Below are 18,187 nucleotides of genomic sequence, written 5' to 3' on the forward strand. Positions count from 1 at the left end.
GTACTTCAATCTGAAGTTATTGGAGGATATCGTGTGAATCCGGAAGGCAAGTTAAAGTTTTGGGCTGGAAGTCTGGTATCAACTATGGTTGAGGTTATCAATAGACTTCAGAAACCGCGAAACCTTTCAGTTGAGCTGCCCAGTCAGCGCAAGATCCAAATGTACATTAAGAAAATTTCCGAGTGCACTGCTTCGGCCTCGTGCTCGCTCGCCATCTTTTGATTTCGTATTTCAGATGTTGGACTTTTCTTAAGTGTCCACTAGCACGCATCTTCTTCTTACATACTTTCCAGTGCCATGATGATTTCGTGCTCATGACATAGGAATTTCCAAACGCAACAGAGAGTTCATCTCTCCATTAACGGTCACTTGATTAGCTCAATTTAGAGCTATGATGGCATTATCAGATCACTGCTTTGACGTATGATGTAGTGGGTTCATGATTCGATTAATTACTATCAAGGATCATCACGGTCAATGTCGGGAAGGATATTCGCAAATGCAAGCTTAAGTCTGCATTGAAGATCCTCCCCGACAGAATTCTTGACTGACGGTATTCTGAGGAACACTCAGATTAACGATTGAGGGAAGCACGGACCTGCTGCTAGGGACACTCTATTTGGTTTTACACTAACGTCACGTACATGTATTTCCTTCCGAGTCAATATGAAGTGAAAATCTTAGCAAGATCGTGGAACAATAAAAAGAAATGTTGCCTGATATGATATCACCTATAGTTCGGAAAAAGGGACCCAAGTCAACTGGAGAAGTCTTGGCTGCCGGAAAGTTCCAGCCTGTAAGCAATCTCACAACGCATCCTAAAAGTGCGTTCAGTGAGTAAGTCGAAGGACAGCCATCAAACTTATCCAGTTGCAGCACTTGGTTCTTGATACGTGACAAATATACTCAGTATGCTTTATCACACTTTCTTCTTATTCTTCAGCCTTCTCTCTCGCTTTTATCATTCTCCAGAGCTATACCTCCACAAAGGCGGGATTAGCGTTTTATCATACAACTTATTAGTAGAGTACAAATAATCTGTCATAAAGTGGAAGATTCCGACAGTACCAAAAAAGTGGTATTTCCCCGAACGCAGGATACTTATTGGGATAGTAACCTTTGAATGGGCACCAAGCGTGACATGTCACAGAAATCCAGCCGGAATTCATTAATATTATGGGAATGAGAGCAGAATCATGTCCCAGTATCCGGTATAATGTCATCATTAAATGGAATGGATAACCATACTAATTCATGATAAAGTATACGCCAATAGATATATTATGGTCCGGACTGGGACAGTTCGTGCCAATGGCTTAGTGGGCTTAATTAGGATGATTAGGAGTGTAGCACATAACTGATGATGTGTTGTGCAGCCATCCCACACAGAACACGATTGACCATCTATCGTGTCGACCATATATGGATAAATTCTTGGTATATGAGGTATATCATAAGTAATAAAGAGCATACTTTGTAGAGGGTTTGCGAGAAAACTTTTATCACGTAGATGACCAACATCATTGGAAAAGCTCAACGTAAACACGAAAAAGATCGTACCACCTGACACGTACGGTAGTCGATAGATCACAGTCAAGTGGTGATAGGACTAAGAGTCGGAATTCCATTGGGCTATCACCTCTTAGTTTTATCACCAGTTAAATTGCTTCAGGAAGCCATTCAATTCCTTCAAACCAAAACCCGTTTTACTCAAAGTTACATATCAAAGCAACACATCAACACACTGTTTACTGCCAATTTTCGCACCTCTCAAATATTTACGACTTACAAAATCCACATAAATCAAAACGCCTGCCACGACTTTAACAGAGAACATACTCCTGAGAAGCGCGGTGTTCAACTGCTTGCCTCTTTGCAGAATAAGGTACGAGCTCTCCTTTGAGATTTTAGTCAACTTGAAGCCGACCGCTTCTTGCGTTTACCAATCAAAGGCATATCACGCTATGACTCCGCGTGAGGGAGCAGGGATAAGTGAAACCACCTTGAGAGAGTCTCAGCGGTGAAGGGATCACAGACGACAACCCATTAGGCTTCCGTCTCTCCTTTCAACGATTGTTGCTTCAGGGAGGCAGATGTCATCTACTCCTTAAATGGAAAGCCTCAGTTCTTTTGATCGCAATACTAGCTGCTCTAACCTAACTTGGGTAAGCATTGGTCTTCTTCGTCTTCAGCATTCGCTCTGCATTTGGAAGAGTTATTCTAAAGTGAGTATCCCTCCTCCAAGCTAGGATGAGCGTACTGGCGTACTATCGTACTGGCATACTATCGTACTGGCATACTATCGTACTGGCATACTATCGTACTGGCATACTATCGTACTGGCATACTATCGTACTGGCATACTATCGTACTGACAGTGTAACTAGCTTATAAAAAGACAGAGTACAGAGGTATGTCGTTCAGAGATCTAGAAGCCCAGGGAACATACATGTTAAATGGTGTTTTCGAAATTCCTTTACCGAAGGAATCCACTCAACGTGTTTAAGCATACGCTGAAGTGTTCTAATTGTTTCAGATAATTTCATCGGTATTTCTCGGACAAATGATACCTGCCTACTTGAGTAGCTTTATTTTTAAGTTGAACAACACACAAGCAACGTTTTTATTAGACGCAACGAAATTACTCAGGATATGGAAGTGCTTACGGCATGATGTACTATCAAGGAAAGAAGCTGTCACAAGTGATTGGTTACTAAAGCATGAATCTTAATCAAGAGAAAGGAATATTTCTGGCACCAAAGTTAACTGAGGTCGAGAGATAGGCTTGTGTTACTCCGACACAACTGAGACCTCGCTGTTGCAAGCGTTTCCAAACGAGCCGAATAAAACGTGGACATTTATTTTGTATCAATGAGTTTGATATCTGGCATTATTTTTATTGAACGTGATAAAGGTGAATTAAGGGGTGGATGGTCATGACCTTCCCGATATGTCGTGATAGTTAAACAAAGTTTTATATGTCTCAGAATCTTTAAAGGCAGTAAGTCTAAAAGTACTCACTTTCCCAGTATAAGACAACACTCAGCATCAAGAATGAGATGACAGCATCAGGAACTAGCTGTTTATTGTCACCAGCTGATGTTAAAAGTGACAAAAAGACTTCCCTCAAAGGTTTAGCCGAAACTTGTCGTCGTCGTTTATGGCGACAACAAGGATGTTCCTAGATTTCGACAACATCTAGGATTCGACAGTAAACGTACCAACATCCACGATTCAACAGAAAATGTACCCGGATACCATCCAGAAAGCTAACTGTATAAATCGCCCAATAATCTATCAGCAACCAAACAAGGAAGCAAAATCATCTTATCTATCCATTAATAATGATAAAGCTCTAATCAATGAAATGGACAAGAGCCTCAATCAAAGCCCCCGTTCAGCCGCCAGAGTGGTGCTTGGGAGAAATTACGGAGTCTCCTATGAGAGATAAATACCATAAAGAAATTAATTGACTTAAAATGGTCTCTATGGGTTCTGGATCGTACAGAGGGAGCGTGTCTAGACTGGAAATTTAGGGATAGTAGAGTGGAACTATATAAGATGTTTGAATTGCAACTTTGAAGTTGTAATCAGCCATGATCAATCGATCGTTTAAACTGTGGAAGGAACTTTGAACATAAAGAGTAAAATATGTCATTGACGAAGCTGCCGCAGGAAGTGCTGTAACCGCACTGTAAGGTAGTCAATCGTACTACAGCGGCGGGGCTTCTAGAAATGTAATCCAAATTTTGGTCTTGGCTTTTGAGTTTGGCTTGATGGTTTCAAAGATGTTGAAATTACGATCCATACATGTGCCTTTGCCATACCATTCCAAGTAGACCACAGGGACGCTGGTAATATTCAAACGCACGCTGACTTCTTCAACTTTGAGTACTAGACGTTTAGCACTGCATAAAGATATTTACTTCTTCAAGATGGCTTGAACAGCTGTCAGAACCGCTGATAGCCACAGCTAAGGTTCTGAACAGGTTGCAATGCCAAACAAATCAGGCTGTAACTTGGCAGCTTTCTGCATCTCACTTCTAACGAGAAGGGCCAAGGAAGAGGGGTAATCTTCCCGGGTTCTACGTTCCGTCAATACGATAAAAGACCGAACGGCACCCCGGGGAAGCAAGCCTAGCCAAGTGACTAACCATCTCCTGCATCCGCACCTCTGACCAGAAGGTGTGTCAGTAAAAGATCAAGCCTTTTGAGCCTCTGGCGATACTTTTGGTGAGATGGTTTATATCTCAATGAGGTCTGCAAGCCGGCACAGCCATGTAGACAGCCCTACTACAGGTGTATGCAAGTGTCGCCAAATGAAGTCAAGCCGAGTGGTTCTGATTATACCTGAAAGTCGTCAAGCGTTTTGAACAATAGTAACAGTACTGTTGTGGTATGAAAATTATGAGTATCTAACGGCAGGAAAGAATTGGGAAAGATCCGACTTCAAACACAATAAGGTAAGGCGATGAACATGCGTGTTCGAGAATGTATTAATGCACTGCATTATGTACATGTACGTTATTCAACTGTCTGTTATATTCGTCACACACATGAAATCCAATCTCGCAGACAAGATTCCACAGAAAAGGACACCAGACCCGTCAAGAGATGCCATCCACCACTTCTATTTCAATAATATTATGTTCATCTCAAATTACATTAAAGGTAGATAGAAATGACTCGCATCAGCGGCGCTGCACAATGACATGATTAGTCGGTATTGTCATACAATTTCTAGTAAAATGGTCCAGTTGAGTGCCACAACATAATTTTTATAAAATACATCTGGTTTCAGCTAGAATACAGCAAAAAGAAGAGAAAAAGACATGATTTTTTTTATGAAAGATAAAATTTCAAACATTTCTTTAACATTTACCTGTGCAGTGTCAAATGTGACAGGTCTATGCTTTAGCACAGCAGTTACACATCGCAGGAGACAATTCTTATTAAGTTATAACGTTGATGTGATGTGAAATCTGGCTTTCACAATTTGACAACTGTATGGTAAATTTCTATTGCATTACTGCAGAAGAATGAAAGGTATTGGTATTTGAAATGATTGCTCGATTGCTAAAGGCAAAATGTCATTATTTAGTGTGGGAATCGGTCTATTAAGAAGGAAACTTAGAGATATCATACTCTGCTACACGTTTTGGTCATCTGATAGATTGGCAGATTGGTGGAAAAACAACAATCGTTCCATTAATGTGTGGAAATTGGCTGGGCCATAGCTAGAGATGTATGACCAACACCCTACACTGCCCTACAACCAATTGAGGAATAAGTTCCTTCTTCCAAATACATGCTTTTCTAGGAATATCAGTTCTTCTTTGACTTGACACACAGTCATATTCACTTGAAGGCACCAATTTATAAAAATGAATTATGCCTAAAGACCAAACTGGTTGATGCTCCACTTCATTCTTTTCATCTTTGGTTTCTCTTGATAGCCTTGCTGCAGCATCGACCGGGGGCAAGATTGATGAGCGCTGATGAGCATGTCTATGTAGAGAGCACCATCCGTTATCTGGTTGGTTTCGTCGTAATGATGCATTCACTGTCTCTCAATCTTCCCTAACAGATCGTAATATATACTGAAGAGAATGATACACGTGTTACTGGGTTAACCCTTGACAGACAATTACATGGTTGTTGGACAACATAATATACCAGGGGTACGTTGGCAAGTCTGGATGGTTTCTTCCTAATGATGGCTTTAACGTTTCTCAAACGTAGCCAGGGGAAACATAAAATCGTTAGATGTACTGAATAGAATGATAGTTGATACACTTGTTACTTCAATTACAGGGTTGGACAACAGACCCGGCTATTGGCAAGTTTTTTCTTTTTCAGGATGCATTATTTCTCTATTATTGTGCTCAGGGGAAACATAAAATCGTGACTATGTATTGAACAGAATGATTAGACTTGTTACTGTGTTAACCCTCAGGTTTTGTTGGAAAGCAATTCTCAACCAAGTCTGGCGTGTCTGGGCAGCGGACAAGCAGTTGAAGCAGCTAGATATTGCCAACTTCTGCGTAGGAACATCTTCCTTTCGTGTGCATTGCCAAGAGGACGAAGCCCAGGGGATTTTTTTCTCTTCCGCAATCTGACTTAGCTCTTTAATATCATGCATATGCACACCGAGTACATGTTATTTTCCCCACCTGAGAGTAATAAACTCCAAAGAATCTTCTCCCGGGTCATACAGAGGGTTTAGGACAGACATTAAAGATGGCTTGACAGTTAAATATAATGATTAAAGGGCGTTGGCAATGACAATGGGGCGGTAGTACATCACCATAAAGCTACTTAATGATTCTTAATGTTCTTGCGATGGACGAAGAAATAGATATCCACCGAAAGAAATCGGGCCGAAAATCACTGAAGCATGGGTGCAATCAATTGGTGTGAACTAAGTCTTTGAAAAGAGAAAACATGGCACCTTTGTTGGCGAATTTCACACCTGTCTGATCCCAGAGAGCACCATGAATATCATCTCAAATGTTTACACAGGGTTTGAAATCTCCCGACGCGGCCATTTTGTGACCGATTGTTCCGGATCAAGGTCACTGCGCATGCTTCCGCATGGATGACTACAATTAGGCACAGGGCGTTGATATCTCAAGAGTTGTGATCATTCGCCCAGCCCATATTGACAATTCTCATGTCAGGCTGGAGAAAGAATATGAATTTATTATTTCAAGATATGGAGATTTTATAAAGGCACTTAGCTACTGACTATACTGTGAATTGATTATTTCTGTATGACCAAGTATAGATTAGAGATCTATACTTGGTATGACAGTTTTAAAAATGGAGGCTGAAAGTAAAAGCTTCAGACTGAAAACGCATTACAAAATGGCGTCGCCGGTTGTATCATGAAATATGAACGCAGTTTGAGGAACAGATCACGAATTTGACAATAATAAAATACAACAAGTTTACAGCACCCGCGCCCAATATCGCCGAAGGTGGATTCGCGAGCAGTTGTAAGTGGCGGTTTTGCGCTCGGCGAACCTGCCTTCAAAGCAAAACATTTTCACCGTCGGCACGCGGTCATAACCTTTTAAAATATGACATCGTGCTGAAAACAGAAGCTTCTCAGTTTTTCGATCTGGTATCACGTGACGCAATTCCTTGTCACGCGACCGCTAGAGGGTGAACAGAAAGTCATCAGGACTTTCATCAGACATCAAAGACAAAGAAGGGCGTTTGTTGACATTGACTGTTGGAGAGGATTCTGATGAAATGATTGAGATAGGCATCTCTTCTTTCTCTCTCTGAACAGATGTCTGCGAAATCTCATAATTTCCATTGTTTGTGACCGGCCTTCTCAGCGCCTTTGTTCTGTGTAATTAAGTCAGTTATTAAGCAGGTTCGCGATGTGTTTTTCGTGTCCTTTCACTTCAGCTTTTAATCCTTAAATTTGCCTTGACGGCTTGAGATTCCTGGGTCGGTCGACTGGGGATTATAGACGAGTCATACTCTCACGAAGTGAGATACTGCCTCCAGTTTAGAAGCTTCTTGGAGACAACCGATTTGTCAATGGGAACATTGCAGATTTATAGCCCAGTCGCTGCCATTGCTGTATCAATGTTGAAAGATGCGTTACAACATCCAAGGGGATTTCTTAGAAATAATCGATCTAATCTCCGATCATTAACTCAAAGGCACAGGAAAAACCGGCAGCACCAGAATTGGTAGATATTTGTGATGGCAATAACAAAGCAAAAAATCGTGGAGACGATGTCTGACTGGTGATGTTTTAAGCAAAGAGTGGGACAGGGGAGATATCCCTTCAGAGAACCCCAAGAGAAAAGTTTTGAGTTCTCTGTTCCATTTCAGCAAAGAAGTAAGTGGATGGTTAGTTTCCAAGAAAACGCTGACAATATCCCAAAGACCCAATCATTGAGTTTTCTCATATAGTTTTATATATGAGTAAACAAGGATATTCGATATTGGCGAATAGATGCAACAGACAACCCGCCAGCCATACCCTAGAGATAGGAGGTCCCGAGGGGACATGGAACTCCGGCGCCAATGAGCTTGTGGTATATGTATACCAGTGAGTAGTTAACGAGCGAAGCAAGTCAAACCAGTGGTGACAACATGACAGGATGATTACCCAAGATTGTTGGTAAGCGTAGTTAATATGGTCATCATTGCAAAGTTTCAACGAATTTGGAGGATTCATGGAATTTGCTCATTGTGGCTTTCACGAGATATATAAAAACAGACGTCAACAAGTACTGAACCTGAATGAGCCATCTTGAAGTGGCAGCCATAAAGGCATTACCATCAATGCATTGGCTTCTATCAAAACATTGTAGGCCAAGATGTCAGGTGTCTATTTTCCGTCGAAAATCGAAATGGCCATCTTTCCAATCAACGAAGTCATGACATAATCCTGACCCAATATTCATCCACTCACAACAACAAGAGTGATGGAATTGCTATTTGCAATATGCCCGAGGCAAACTTGTCAGAATACTCTTTCATCCCGTACACAAGCTTATTAACAGTATGCACAGTACATTTATTTTCTATTTCTTTACGTTATGATATGAGGTCCATTCCAACTTGCCTTATTGAGAACAACGCGTACATTTCAAGATGTAAAATGTGCGTCAATGCACTCCGGATTACGTCAAACTCGATGCGATGCAGTGTAGGTGTAACTCGTGATGAACCACCCGAGAGGAGGTAATTCAATTGGGTTCGAATAGCACGTTAGTGTTTGATGGAGTACCAACACGTGGAGGAACAGTCATGCACGTTCACCCTTCAGGTTCTAAGATTCTTTCAACAAATGCACTATATAGATGAATGGTAAATATCCATCACTGGTATGCTTTGGACAGCATGAGTGTTGGGGGTTCGTGTAGATGGCAACAAATGCTGTTGATGTTAATTCACAATCTAAAGTAAAATTTTCAACTGAGAACTTACTTCCTTACTGTCAACCTGAGTAAGGCCATTGGGATCAGGACGTTGTAAGTGATCGCATTGTAAATGGTCGTTCACATCCTCACACATCTTGACTATGTTCAGTCCTCAAACCACCAGTTGGACAAACAACATATGAAGCCTTACCAATGATGGATATTTCGGAATTAGCCAGTATGTATCCGTATAACGTTTCTTATTATTGCCACCTTATAGAAACTTGATATACATTTACCACGAACTTCATAACTATGCTAGATTGTCAATAATCCCGGCTGGTCAATTATACAGATGGTATTGACCCACCCCGATGGTAGACCTTAGAAAGCTTTAGGTCGTCCAATAGTTGGATGAAATGACTTTAAACAGGACCCGAAACAGGACACCATTTTCGGACATCATTCTGTCAAAACAACATTCTAAACGATACAGAGAAACAGGAATACCCAGAACAAAGGTATTTGCTGTTTAAAAGAGACTGCTGCAAGAAAAAGAAGCTGAGTGATGGCGCGCGTCCGATAACTGTGTTGATCTCTGCCTGTGACTACTCTGCCCCTTCAATTCAAGATCGACAGGCCTTTTGAATACGAGGGGCGATACTAAATACTGCGAACATCTTCTTTGGTTTACTACATGTACCATGTCTTGTTGTTTATGGAAGTGCCTGAACAGAAAGCCTAATTCTAAACCTTTAATCTGCCAAAGCCAGACAAATCCCATCTGACAGCTCTCAGAAGTCAGGACGATAAGTCCTGAAACATGCCAAAGGCTTAGAAGGGAAAATGTCACCAGAAAAAAGCTAGGTACTTGAATACAGGTGTAAAGATCGTTATCTCTTGCCCCTGTTGAGCAGTGAAGCAAGAAGGCCTGTGATTTATGAAGTTTCAATGTTCCCGTGCATAAGAGTTTAGTATTTGGCATTGGAAGCAAGTGTCTTACAGTGAGTTCAAAGTACGAGGCCGTCGTTTGCCACGAGCACGTAGGCCTAGTGAAAGAGTTCCTGGGTCAACAAACCTTCTACAAAAGATGTAAAAAGTCGACCATTTTCCTGGCAAATGAGTAAGCTGATGCTGTCGAATCTTTTAACATCTACTGCACTGCAACAAGACCTAGCTCCTGGCAACATCGTCTCATTTGCTTCTACAAGCAATTCTGATTAACTCAGCTTTTGCAATCAGCTCGTTCAAACAGGTCCAGTTTGTCTTCAGAAGTGTATACTAAGAGATAATGAATAATTACTGAATACCAAGGACCCACTATCCGGAGTAGTAGGACAATAACTTGTGATTATCAACGGTAAACAATTTCACCTTTACAGGACATTTAATCAGAAACTGAACAAGCAAGTATCCTCTGGTAAGTTTACTACCTCGGAGGCACAAAGAACAAAATTAGGAGGACATTTCTCCAAAGAATTCGCAGGTTCTTTCAAACATGGTCAATAAGTCTGCCCTTAATTCTTTCAGTTGCTGGCAAGGCAATACACGTATACAAGCTTCATGTATCTGGCATGCCATGATAACCTCGTATGCACCGAAATGACCAATGTCACTTCGCACCCACTCGAAGATCGTCAGCTAATAGTATTTCATGTACATCAAATTGACATCTACCACAAACAGTAAAAAATCAATCGCGCCCTCAAGATTATCAAAACTTAGGTCATTATGTGACGCAGTGATAACCGTACACGATATATAAACAAATTTCAAACCATTATTTTCTCCAGCACGCAATATCCGTACGCAATTTAACTAGCTCAGAGAACATTGTACCATGGCTGATATTCTAGTCAGATGTGGACTCCTCTTCACTCTTCTTGGATGCGTTTACTCCTTGAACTGGACCTACGAATTCGTTTACCAAAGAAGACCACGGATTGTTTATGAGTATGCATTTGTAAAACCTGACACTACCAAAATAGATTCCAAGGGATACACGTGGTACGATGGGCAAGAAATCTGCATGTCAAATGGAGGATATTTGCTGTCAATTGACACTGCGGTTGAAAATCGTATGTTCCTGTTGGGAAATATATACCTGGACGACTTGAGGAGTGACCGTAACTATTGGATGGGACGCAACAGGCTGGATAATGTTTACGAATGGAAAGCAACGAATGACAAGCCTGAACGTGACCAACTACGGATGTACCCCACAAGTGGGTTCAGAGACTTTAACAAGAGGTGTATGGCACTCAGCTTCTATATCGGCGACAATGAAACCCGCAACACGAAACTTACGGTTGGCAACTGTGGAAGTGATAGGGTCGAATTTGGGGGTAAGCACTACCTGAGTGGGTTCATCTGTAAGAGGGAGAAGAGAAACACTACGCCCAAACCAAGGCCTCCAAAGCCTAGCGTCGTGCCTGGTTATTGTCCTCGAGGATGGATAGACGCCGGGACTAATAAATGTTTCAGAGTCTTTGAACGTGCCACTGGGATAACCCACGAGGAGGCCGAATGTCGCTGCCTCAGCGTCCGCGGCCACAAACCAAACTTAGCGTGTCCGACGACTCCCTATGAAATCGAGGCAGTATCGACTCTAGCCATTACTGAATCGTTTTATGATACGACGATATATTGGTTGGGCTTGTCATGGGATCAATCGGATCCCAATTCGGTTACTCCAGGTGTGGAGCCTCCATGGGTGTGGGCTGACAACAGCCGAGTCGAATTGGACTATTTGAATACCAGGTATGACCTATTCCACGGCAATGGCTTCATTGGGAAAATGCCGGGTGCTAACTACGTTTGGGAGAAACATCGTGGTGCTGCTTTGCATGCTCGTTACATCTGCCAAATCGAGAAAGACCCTGATAATATCATCACTGAGGAAAACGGGTGCTACCCGTACCAGTGTCAGTGTGATGCGGGTAGCATCAAAGGATCGGATTCCACCACAGACCTGCCGTCTGTGCGCGATTTTATCAAGGGATATGAATTTTGGTAGTATGTGGACTCTCGCATAAGATATTAGTGAAAGAGTGGTTCATTGATTAATTAGATGCTATGTGCATGTTTGCTTTAACCAAGTGCAAAGAGGACTGCAATAGAGTTACCACATGTATACATAAGTAAAAATAGCATTTGTCAAAACAACTGTAAAATCGATTATATCCTCTTCAGTTTCAAAAGTTCAAGACTTCAAGACGTCAAGATCTGACACACATCATAACGATACCGGACCTATAGGTTAGTTTATCTATAGTAAATGACTAATTTAGCACCGACATGCTGTTTTGTATTTGAGAAAACACCACATACTACAGAGAGGGTTGTATCAAAACGTGACATTCGCGAACCAAACAGGATTTGGGGCGAAATACTGCATGATGCTACTGCATCTTCTGTAATTGTCATCTCATCCCGGGGGCTCGTTGGTTTATTATCAACAGACCAGACCTATCACAAAACAACCTGATAACCATCATGGTCCAAAATGAGATTTTTCGCTCTAGGGCACTGCGGATAATTGTCGGGCGCACTTCATTGGAGAGCGTCAACAGGACGAGGATGAAGCTATTTTCTGGTGTAATCGTGGTGAGAGCGACGTATTGAGGTTGGAAGGAGGTGGGCTGTTGTTTGGATCTGTGATGGTTATTGGTTTTTTTCTAAGGGTGAGAATACAGTGACTTCACAATATCACGTATAACTTTCTGAATAATATTTTTTTGTTTCAAACAAAATTATAGATTACCATCACATGCAGCCTGAACGTTGCTGATGTGAAACTATGTACTTATTGCAATGTAGCACCAGGTGATTTTGATAGCAATGTCACTTTAGGTCCAGAGACCAGCATGGACCAACGAACATGCAGAGGTGAAAGTAATGAGTACTTACAGTCTGTGAAGATTACTTGTCGTTGCGAAAGTTAAATCCGGAATTACAGTCAATCTATTCCTGTTTAAGCGTCTGAAAAGAGAGCGAAATAATGGACAATTAAAATACATTTTCGAAAACATCATAGTGCGAGATGTAAAAAAACCACGCCCTCACAATGACGAGTTACAATATTTTGAACTTTTGGAAAATACTGTTATAGCGAGTTGCAGGTAGAGCTTTAATAAAATACCATTTTGGCGAGTTGCAATATTTTAAGCTTTTGGATGATAACGGCGAACTACTAATATTTTGAGCTTTCAAATTCTTAATAACACTGCCATGGCGTGTTACAATTTTAGTCTGATATTCACTTCATTCGTTCTTTATGCTATGACCTTTATCGCCTACTCGTTGTGTAAGTTACCCTTTCTGATCCAGCGGCGACATTCCCATGTCTACATTTCTTGTGACATGCACCTAATAATAGGTCTAATTATTAGAGACAATGGAATTACCTCGGCGGAAGCCTCAGGGGCCAACAGAAGCTGTCTGGTTGCTCTGAACCTACCGTGAGCTCTTTCTCCCTGATGGAGAGGATTTTTAACATGAAAAAATGAACATTTCGAGTGATAGGTAGTTCAAATTTTCAGCTGCAACATACAAATTGAAGGAGCACGGGCTGAATTGCATAGGCCCTACATTTCTAGATATTTGTTTTGTGGTTTGGGCATCAATGTTGCATGGCTGAGCATCAACTCTCTGGGCGCAACATTTGCTTGAACCATACCAAACTCGTATTTTGGGCCCACGTGCTCAAATATATTCGTTTGAACTCTTGTCCACATAGTGACAAGCCAGCTAGCAGACTACCAACAACCCCAGACAGAACCCGGCATCTTAACCAAGACAACGCCGGCAAGCCCGAAGCAATCTGTGTTCCTTCAGCGACAGGAGCTGGCCCATCCATCAAACAGGTTGATAGAATGATTACCATAATGACGGTGATCAAGTCAGGTTGATGTTTTAATCTCGAGCTCGAGCAGTGAGATACCTGGCATTGCCTGGTACAACATAATAGTGCAAGGTCGACGGGACACTTACATTGAGAAATGGCACCGTTGGACGTGATAAAAGCGCTGCTGGAATGGCAAGGTGAGTTGTTTCACAATGATAAATGTCATTCACCATTCAGTTGGAAACATAACTGCATCAAAGGTCGGATGCACGCAACCTTTCACCGGGTGAATATTTCGGATCAAAACACAAGTGAGGAGTTTGTAAGACGAAGGAGATTCGTAGACTGCGCATTGTACATTGTAAGATGTTCCGCTTGGTTCTGCTTCGTCAGAAAAAGATAGAATTTGGTGGTGCTTTCCATGATAGGGGTAAAAAGATAGAATTTGGTGGTGCTTTCCATGATAGGGGTGAGGTGACGACCAAGGGCCCCTAAAACCAAAAATAACTTGGGCCAATTCCATTGCGTTCCTCTAAATATAACTGGAACCAAGCGGAACAATTTACAATTCTTAGTCTGCCACGTGTATCAGCACACTAGCATCACTGGTGGTGGTTATCTGTGCATGTAGGGCGGGTCGTACTTGAAGAAAAACTACAGTTCTGTAGTGTTGTTTCTAAAGCCGTCAGACTGACCGTCTGTTCAAAAAAGTGAATCATATCGTCAATGACATGACAATGGAATTACTGGAGCACTTTTTTTTTTGCCATTGTGAAAGTCATATGGGCCAGCCAGCTTCTCTGACTCATTGCATGTCACAATATTAATAATAAAATGGAGTATGTCAAAATAACAGACTGGCGACACGAAAGCCATACAAATTGTTTTAAGCTGGATTACGTCATTATGTCATCAAATATGCAACGTCATAGAGACGCCATGACAGCTGTTCAGGCAGACGACAGAGGAAAACCTGGATCACCTGTTTATTTCACCATGCAACTTGCATGTAGCTTGCATGTTGAACTGACCATGAAGCGAGGTTATCAATGGGCGCCATTGTTACTAGACATAAGATGTTAATTACAGACCAGATTCGTTCAGGGGATACGCACAGTCGGGAAACAAAGTGATTGATCAAGCTTTATGTTGTCTCGTAATTAGGATAATGATTAATCAGGTTGTATTAATTAGACAACATGAGTAATCACTTTTGATCTCGTATAAATCACGGTGATTTAGGTAAAGTATGATTTCAGGCCACTGCACAACAAGACCGATAATCTGCTCCGTTGATGATCAACTCGTCTTGGTCCAGTTTCTCCAAAAGTTTCAAAGCTCCAGCGCTGATCATCGGCAATCGCCCAAGGCTAGGGACACACATAGGAACGCACAGTCCGTCAGGTCGTACATGTATCATTTATTAATAGAAAAAACGTTAGTGTCAGCTTTACAATGAAAGTTATATTCTCGATAAAGCTGTATCATTTTTACAACTACATGTAGTCAAACGTACGTGATACATAACGCCGCAACTGCGGCTGTAAATTCCCCTTCCAATTGCCTTTTCTACTCAATACGTCACCCACTTAGCAACACCTGTAATGCTCTCAACCTTTCACTAGCACTTTAAGACAAACACATCACATCTCGAAATGCCTTTAATATCCTTGACGAACCCTGTTAACGTAGCTTTCGAATCCAATCCATGTTTGCATCAATCTTATTTAATTCCAACCTTGATTCTCGCTCGACACGACATTAAGTTGTTCTAAACTCAATTTGCTCAATTGACACACGACTCCTAGAAAAAGGTTGTTCTGCTTGGTTACTAATTGCCGCTGTGAGGCTTGTTGCGTGCAGAAAGCAATGGATATCACAACCACGTTCCATTGAATTAACACGAGATCTTGGAGAAGAGGCTGATTAAGTAGGCATGTGTTTCAAACAAGATACGCTGTCCACATGCAAGGCGGGTTTGATGGTAAAAGCAGGAAATGATGCCGTGTTAACCTTTTCTGGACTATGCGAAACGATATAGACGTGTGAAATATCAGTGATGTTAGTCAGAGCAACACGGTTGTCGATGATTGAGACAAACCGACAAGGAACTGGACAGGAGTATCGTTATATCAAATAGCAAGAGAATGACATCATAGCTGCTCAGATTACAGCGTGCAGCCAGTAAAAAGTTTCTACATATAAAAACCGCAATTATTGTTTTCTTCATGTGACTATCATTATCGTTGCCATTATCATTATCATTTCATTTAGAAACAACTGCGCACTAGGGAGTCGTTGCTCTTAACCGCTGGCTAGCAGCAATGAAAGTAAGTGAATTCCGTGCAGGGGTCGATAACAGCTAACAAGTTGTCATTCTCCACCATCTGGCCTCATGATGAGAAGAGCTATAAATCACATCCAGGATTATGTTTAATAAAGAAAAAGATGCTGTAGTCATGTGTATATTACTCTCAGGACAGCTACACAGCTTGCATGTGATTGATATGAGTGACGATGGATTGTGAAGTCTCTATTAGCAGTTGGCGAATGAACTGCGTTGAATGACCAGCAACCTACATCATCGTTTAGTTCTTGCGGTGCTTTGTTGGGAACCAATAAAGTCACGTCAACAGCAGATGATGATGAAATGATTATCGTGTCAGTGTTGAGATGATCACCATACATGTATCCACAGAATGCATGCAGTTGCATCAGTAAACTCAGTAAACACTGTATTGCTGCTTTTTCTCATAAAAATGTATTCAACGAAATGTCTGTCAAGAGAACCGGGCGTCAGTTGGTCAATCCTTCCATTCTTTCCTCCACACAATTACAATAAAGCCTAGCCGCTGTACCACTAAACTGAATGATTATGGTGCATGTAATGAAAAGCTGGAAACAACTGGACGGCAAGGTTAATGGAAATGAGTCTGCAGGCCTGTAAACCACACTGGCACATAGTCTGACCGAAAGGTGAGGACCAGAGACTGTTACCTGACCTTATTGAGCTTTGTTTAAGCAGTTTTTCAATGGATTTTTTCGTCGCCTTAAGGATCCTAACCCCTCGCCCCAGGCGTTTTTCATCCACCTATACACAGCTACCTCAATGAACCCTTGAGGCAACCTTAAATTTAACCGCCGATCGAAACGTTGTGGCATCGACAGCTTTCATCCCTCAGGGTTTTCCCGTAGGGTCCTAAATTAAGACGATAGTGGATTAATCATCGTGCATGAACTTGACCCTTAGGGTCGTAACGACCTTGTCTGCAGCCATCTGGGTATATGGTGTCTTTTCTCCAACTCCTATGGCAAGACTGCTAATCTCTACGTCTGGACGCCACTGGCGAGTTTTGAGAATTGTTTTCGTTAAGAACGGTTGGTAATGGCTATCAACATCGATATCCCAACATGTTCACTTTGCTTTTCGAAGGCAGGCATCACAAAATGGGCTACATGACAGCTCACAATTGAATTATAAACTAAACTAAAGGAAACAGGTAGCAATGCTGCTGTCTTGGCGTGTTGTTGCTCCAAGAGGTATCACATCTGCAACACACTGTACCAAACCAATTAGACCAACAATATTCGATCAATCCTGAGATTGGGAAACTACAGCTGCCAATTCAGTTCAATAGCAGTTTCCGCCAGTTATGACATTCTTACCAAATTGGCATTGGTCACAGAGTAAATAGAGTGTCAAATATGTCAGTTAATGTTATTGTAGGAGTGACCACATGAAAGGCTAATGATGTGGTCACTAAGCACGGATATTGAACGTTGGAGACCAGGTAATGGGTATGGAGCACGGGCTGCAGTGGCCAAATTGAAATGGACTTGTGGCGTTATGGATTCTGATGAGAAATGACCGCTAGGTTGGATTAACAGAGTTCACATTGTCACTTGCAGCGTGTCACTTTAAGAACAAACAAGTCATTTACAAAGTCATCGATGCATTATTGTTCATTGTTACTTTGCTTTGCAACTAAACTGGTCTTTGTTGTGGGAACTAAAAGCTGCTATTAGTCCTAACATCAAGCAAATGAGGCCGGGGTCGAGATATCATCGAATGTCCTTGGTTGCTACAAGCTATTGCCTTATTCATCACCTCTTATCTAAGAGTAACTGGTATTCTTTACAAACACCAAAGAATGACTTTGAAAAACTTGCCCTTTCTGCCAAGATATCGCAAAATCAAATTTTCCCGATGAAAGAACCCTTAGGCCTTGAACTCTTCCAGACTCTCGCCTCAATTCCGATACATTCTGCTCCCTGGGTCGTAGAGTGCGTAGTCGGCGTAACATAAATCAGGAGCCATTGTCGGGCAGTAGGAGGGGAGGGATCTGGCACCTGCATCTGAATTCGGTCTGCCACAGCCTGCGGTGGAGCAGCACCACCAATGACATTGAATGTTCCATTGAGCTCACCCCTCAACTTTTCAATCTCTCAT

General features: G+C 41.8%; 1 protein-coding gene across 2 annotated transcripts in view; it reads right to left on the reverse strand.

Annotated features, from left to right (window-relative positions):
* LOC135489821 (slit homolog 2 protein-like) overlaps nt 1-18,187 on the reverse strand; it is an 80,562-nt gene that overhangs the window by 36,137 nt on the left and 26,238 nt on the right. For both annotated transcript variants that reach the window (XM_064775374.1, XM_064775373.1), the window contains exon 4: nt 12,801-12,872. In XM_064775374.1, the coding sequence (XP_064631444.1) occupies nt 12,801-12,872 (72 nt within the window). The remainder of the gene's footprint in view (nt 1-12,800; nt 12,873-18,187) is intronic.

The sequence above is a fragment of the Lineus longissimus genome, chromosome 6, assembly GCF_910592395.1.
Source record: "Lineus longissimus chromosome 6, tnLinLong1.2, whole genome shotgun sequence".
Taxonomy (NCBI): Eukaryota; Metazoa; Nemertea; class Pilidiophora; order Heteronemertea; family Lineidae; genus Lineus; species Lineus longissimus.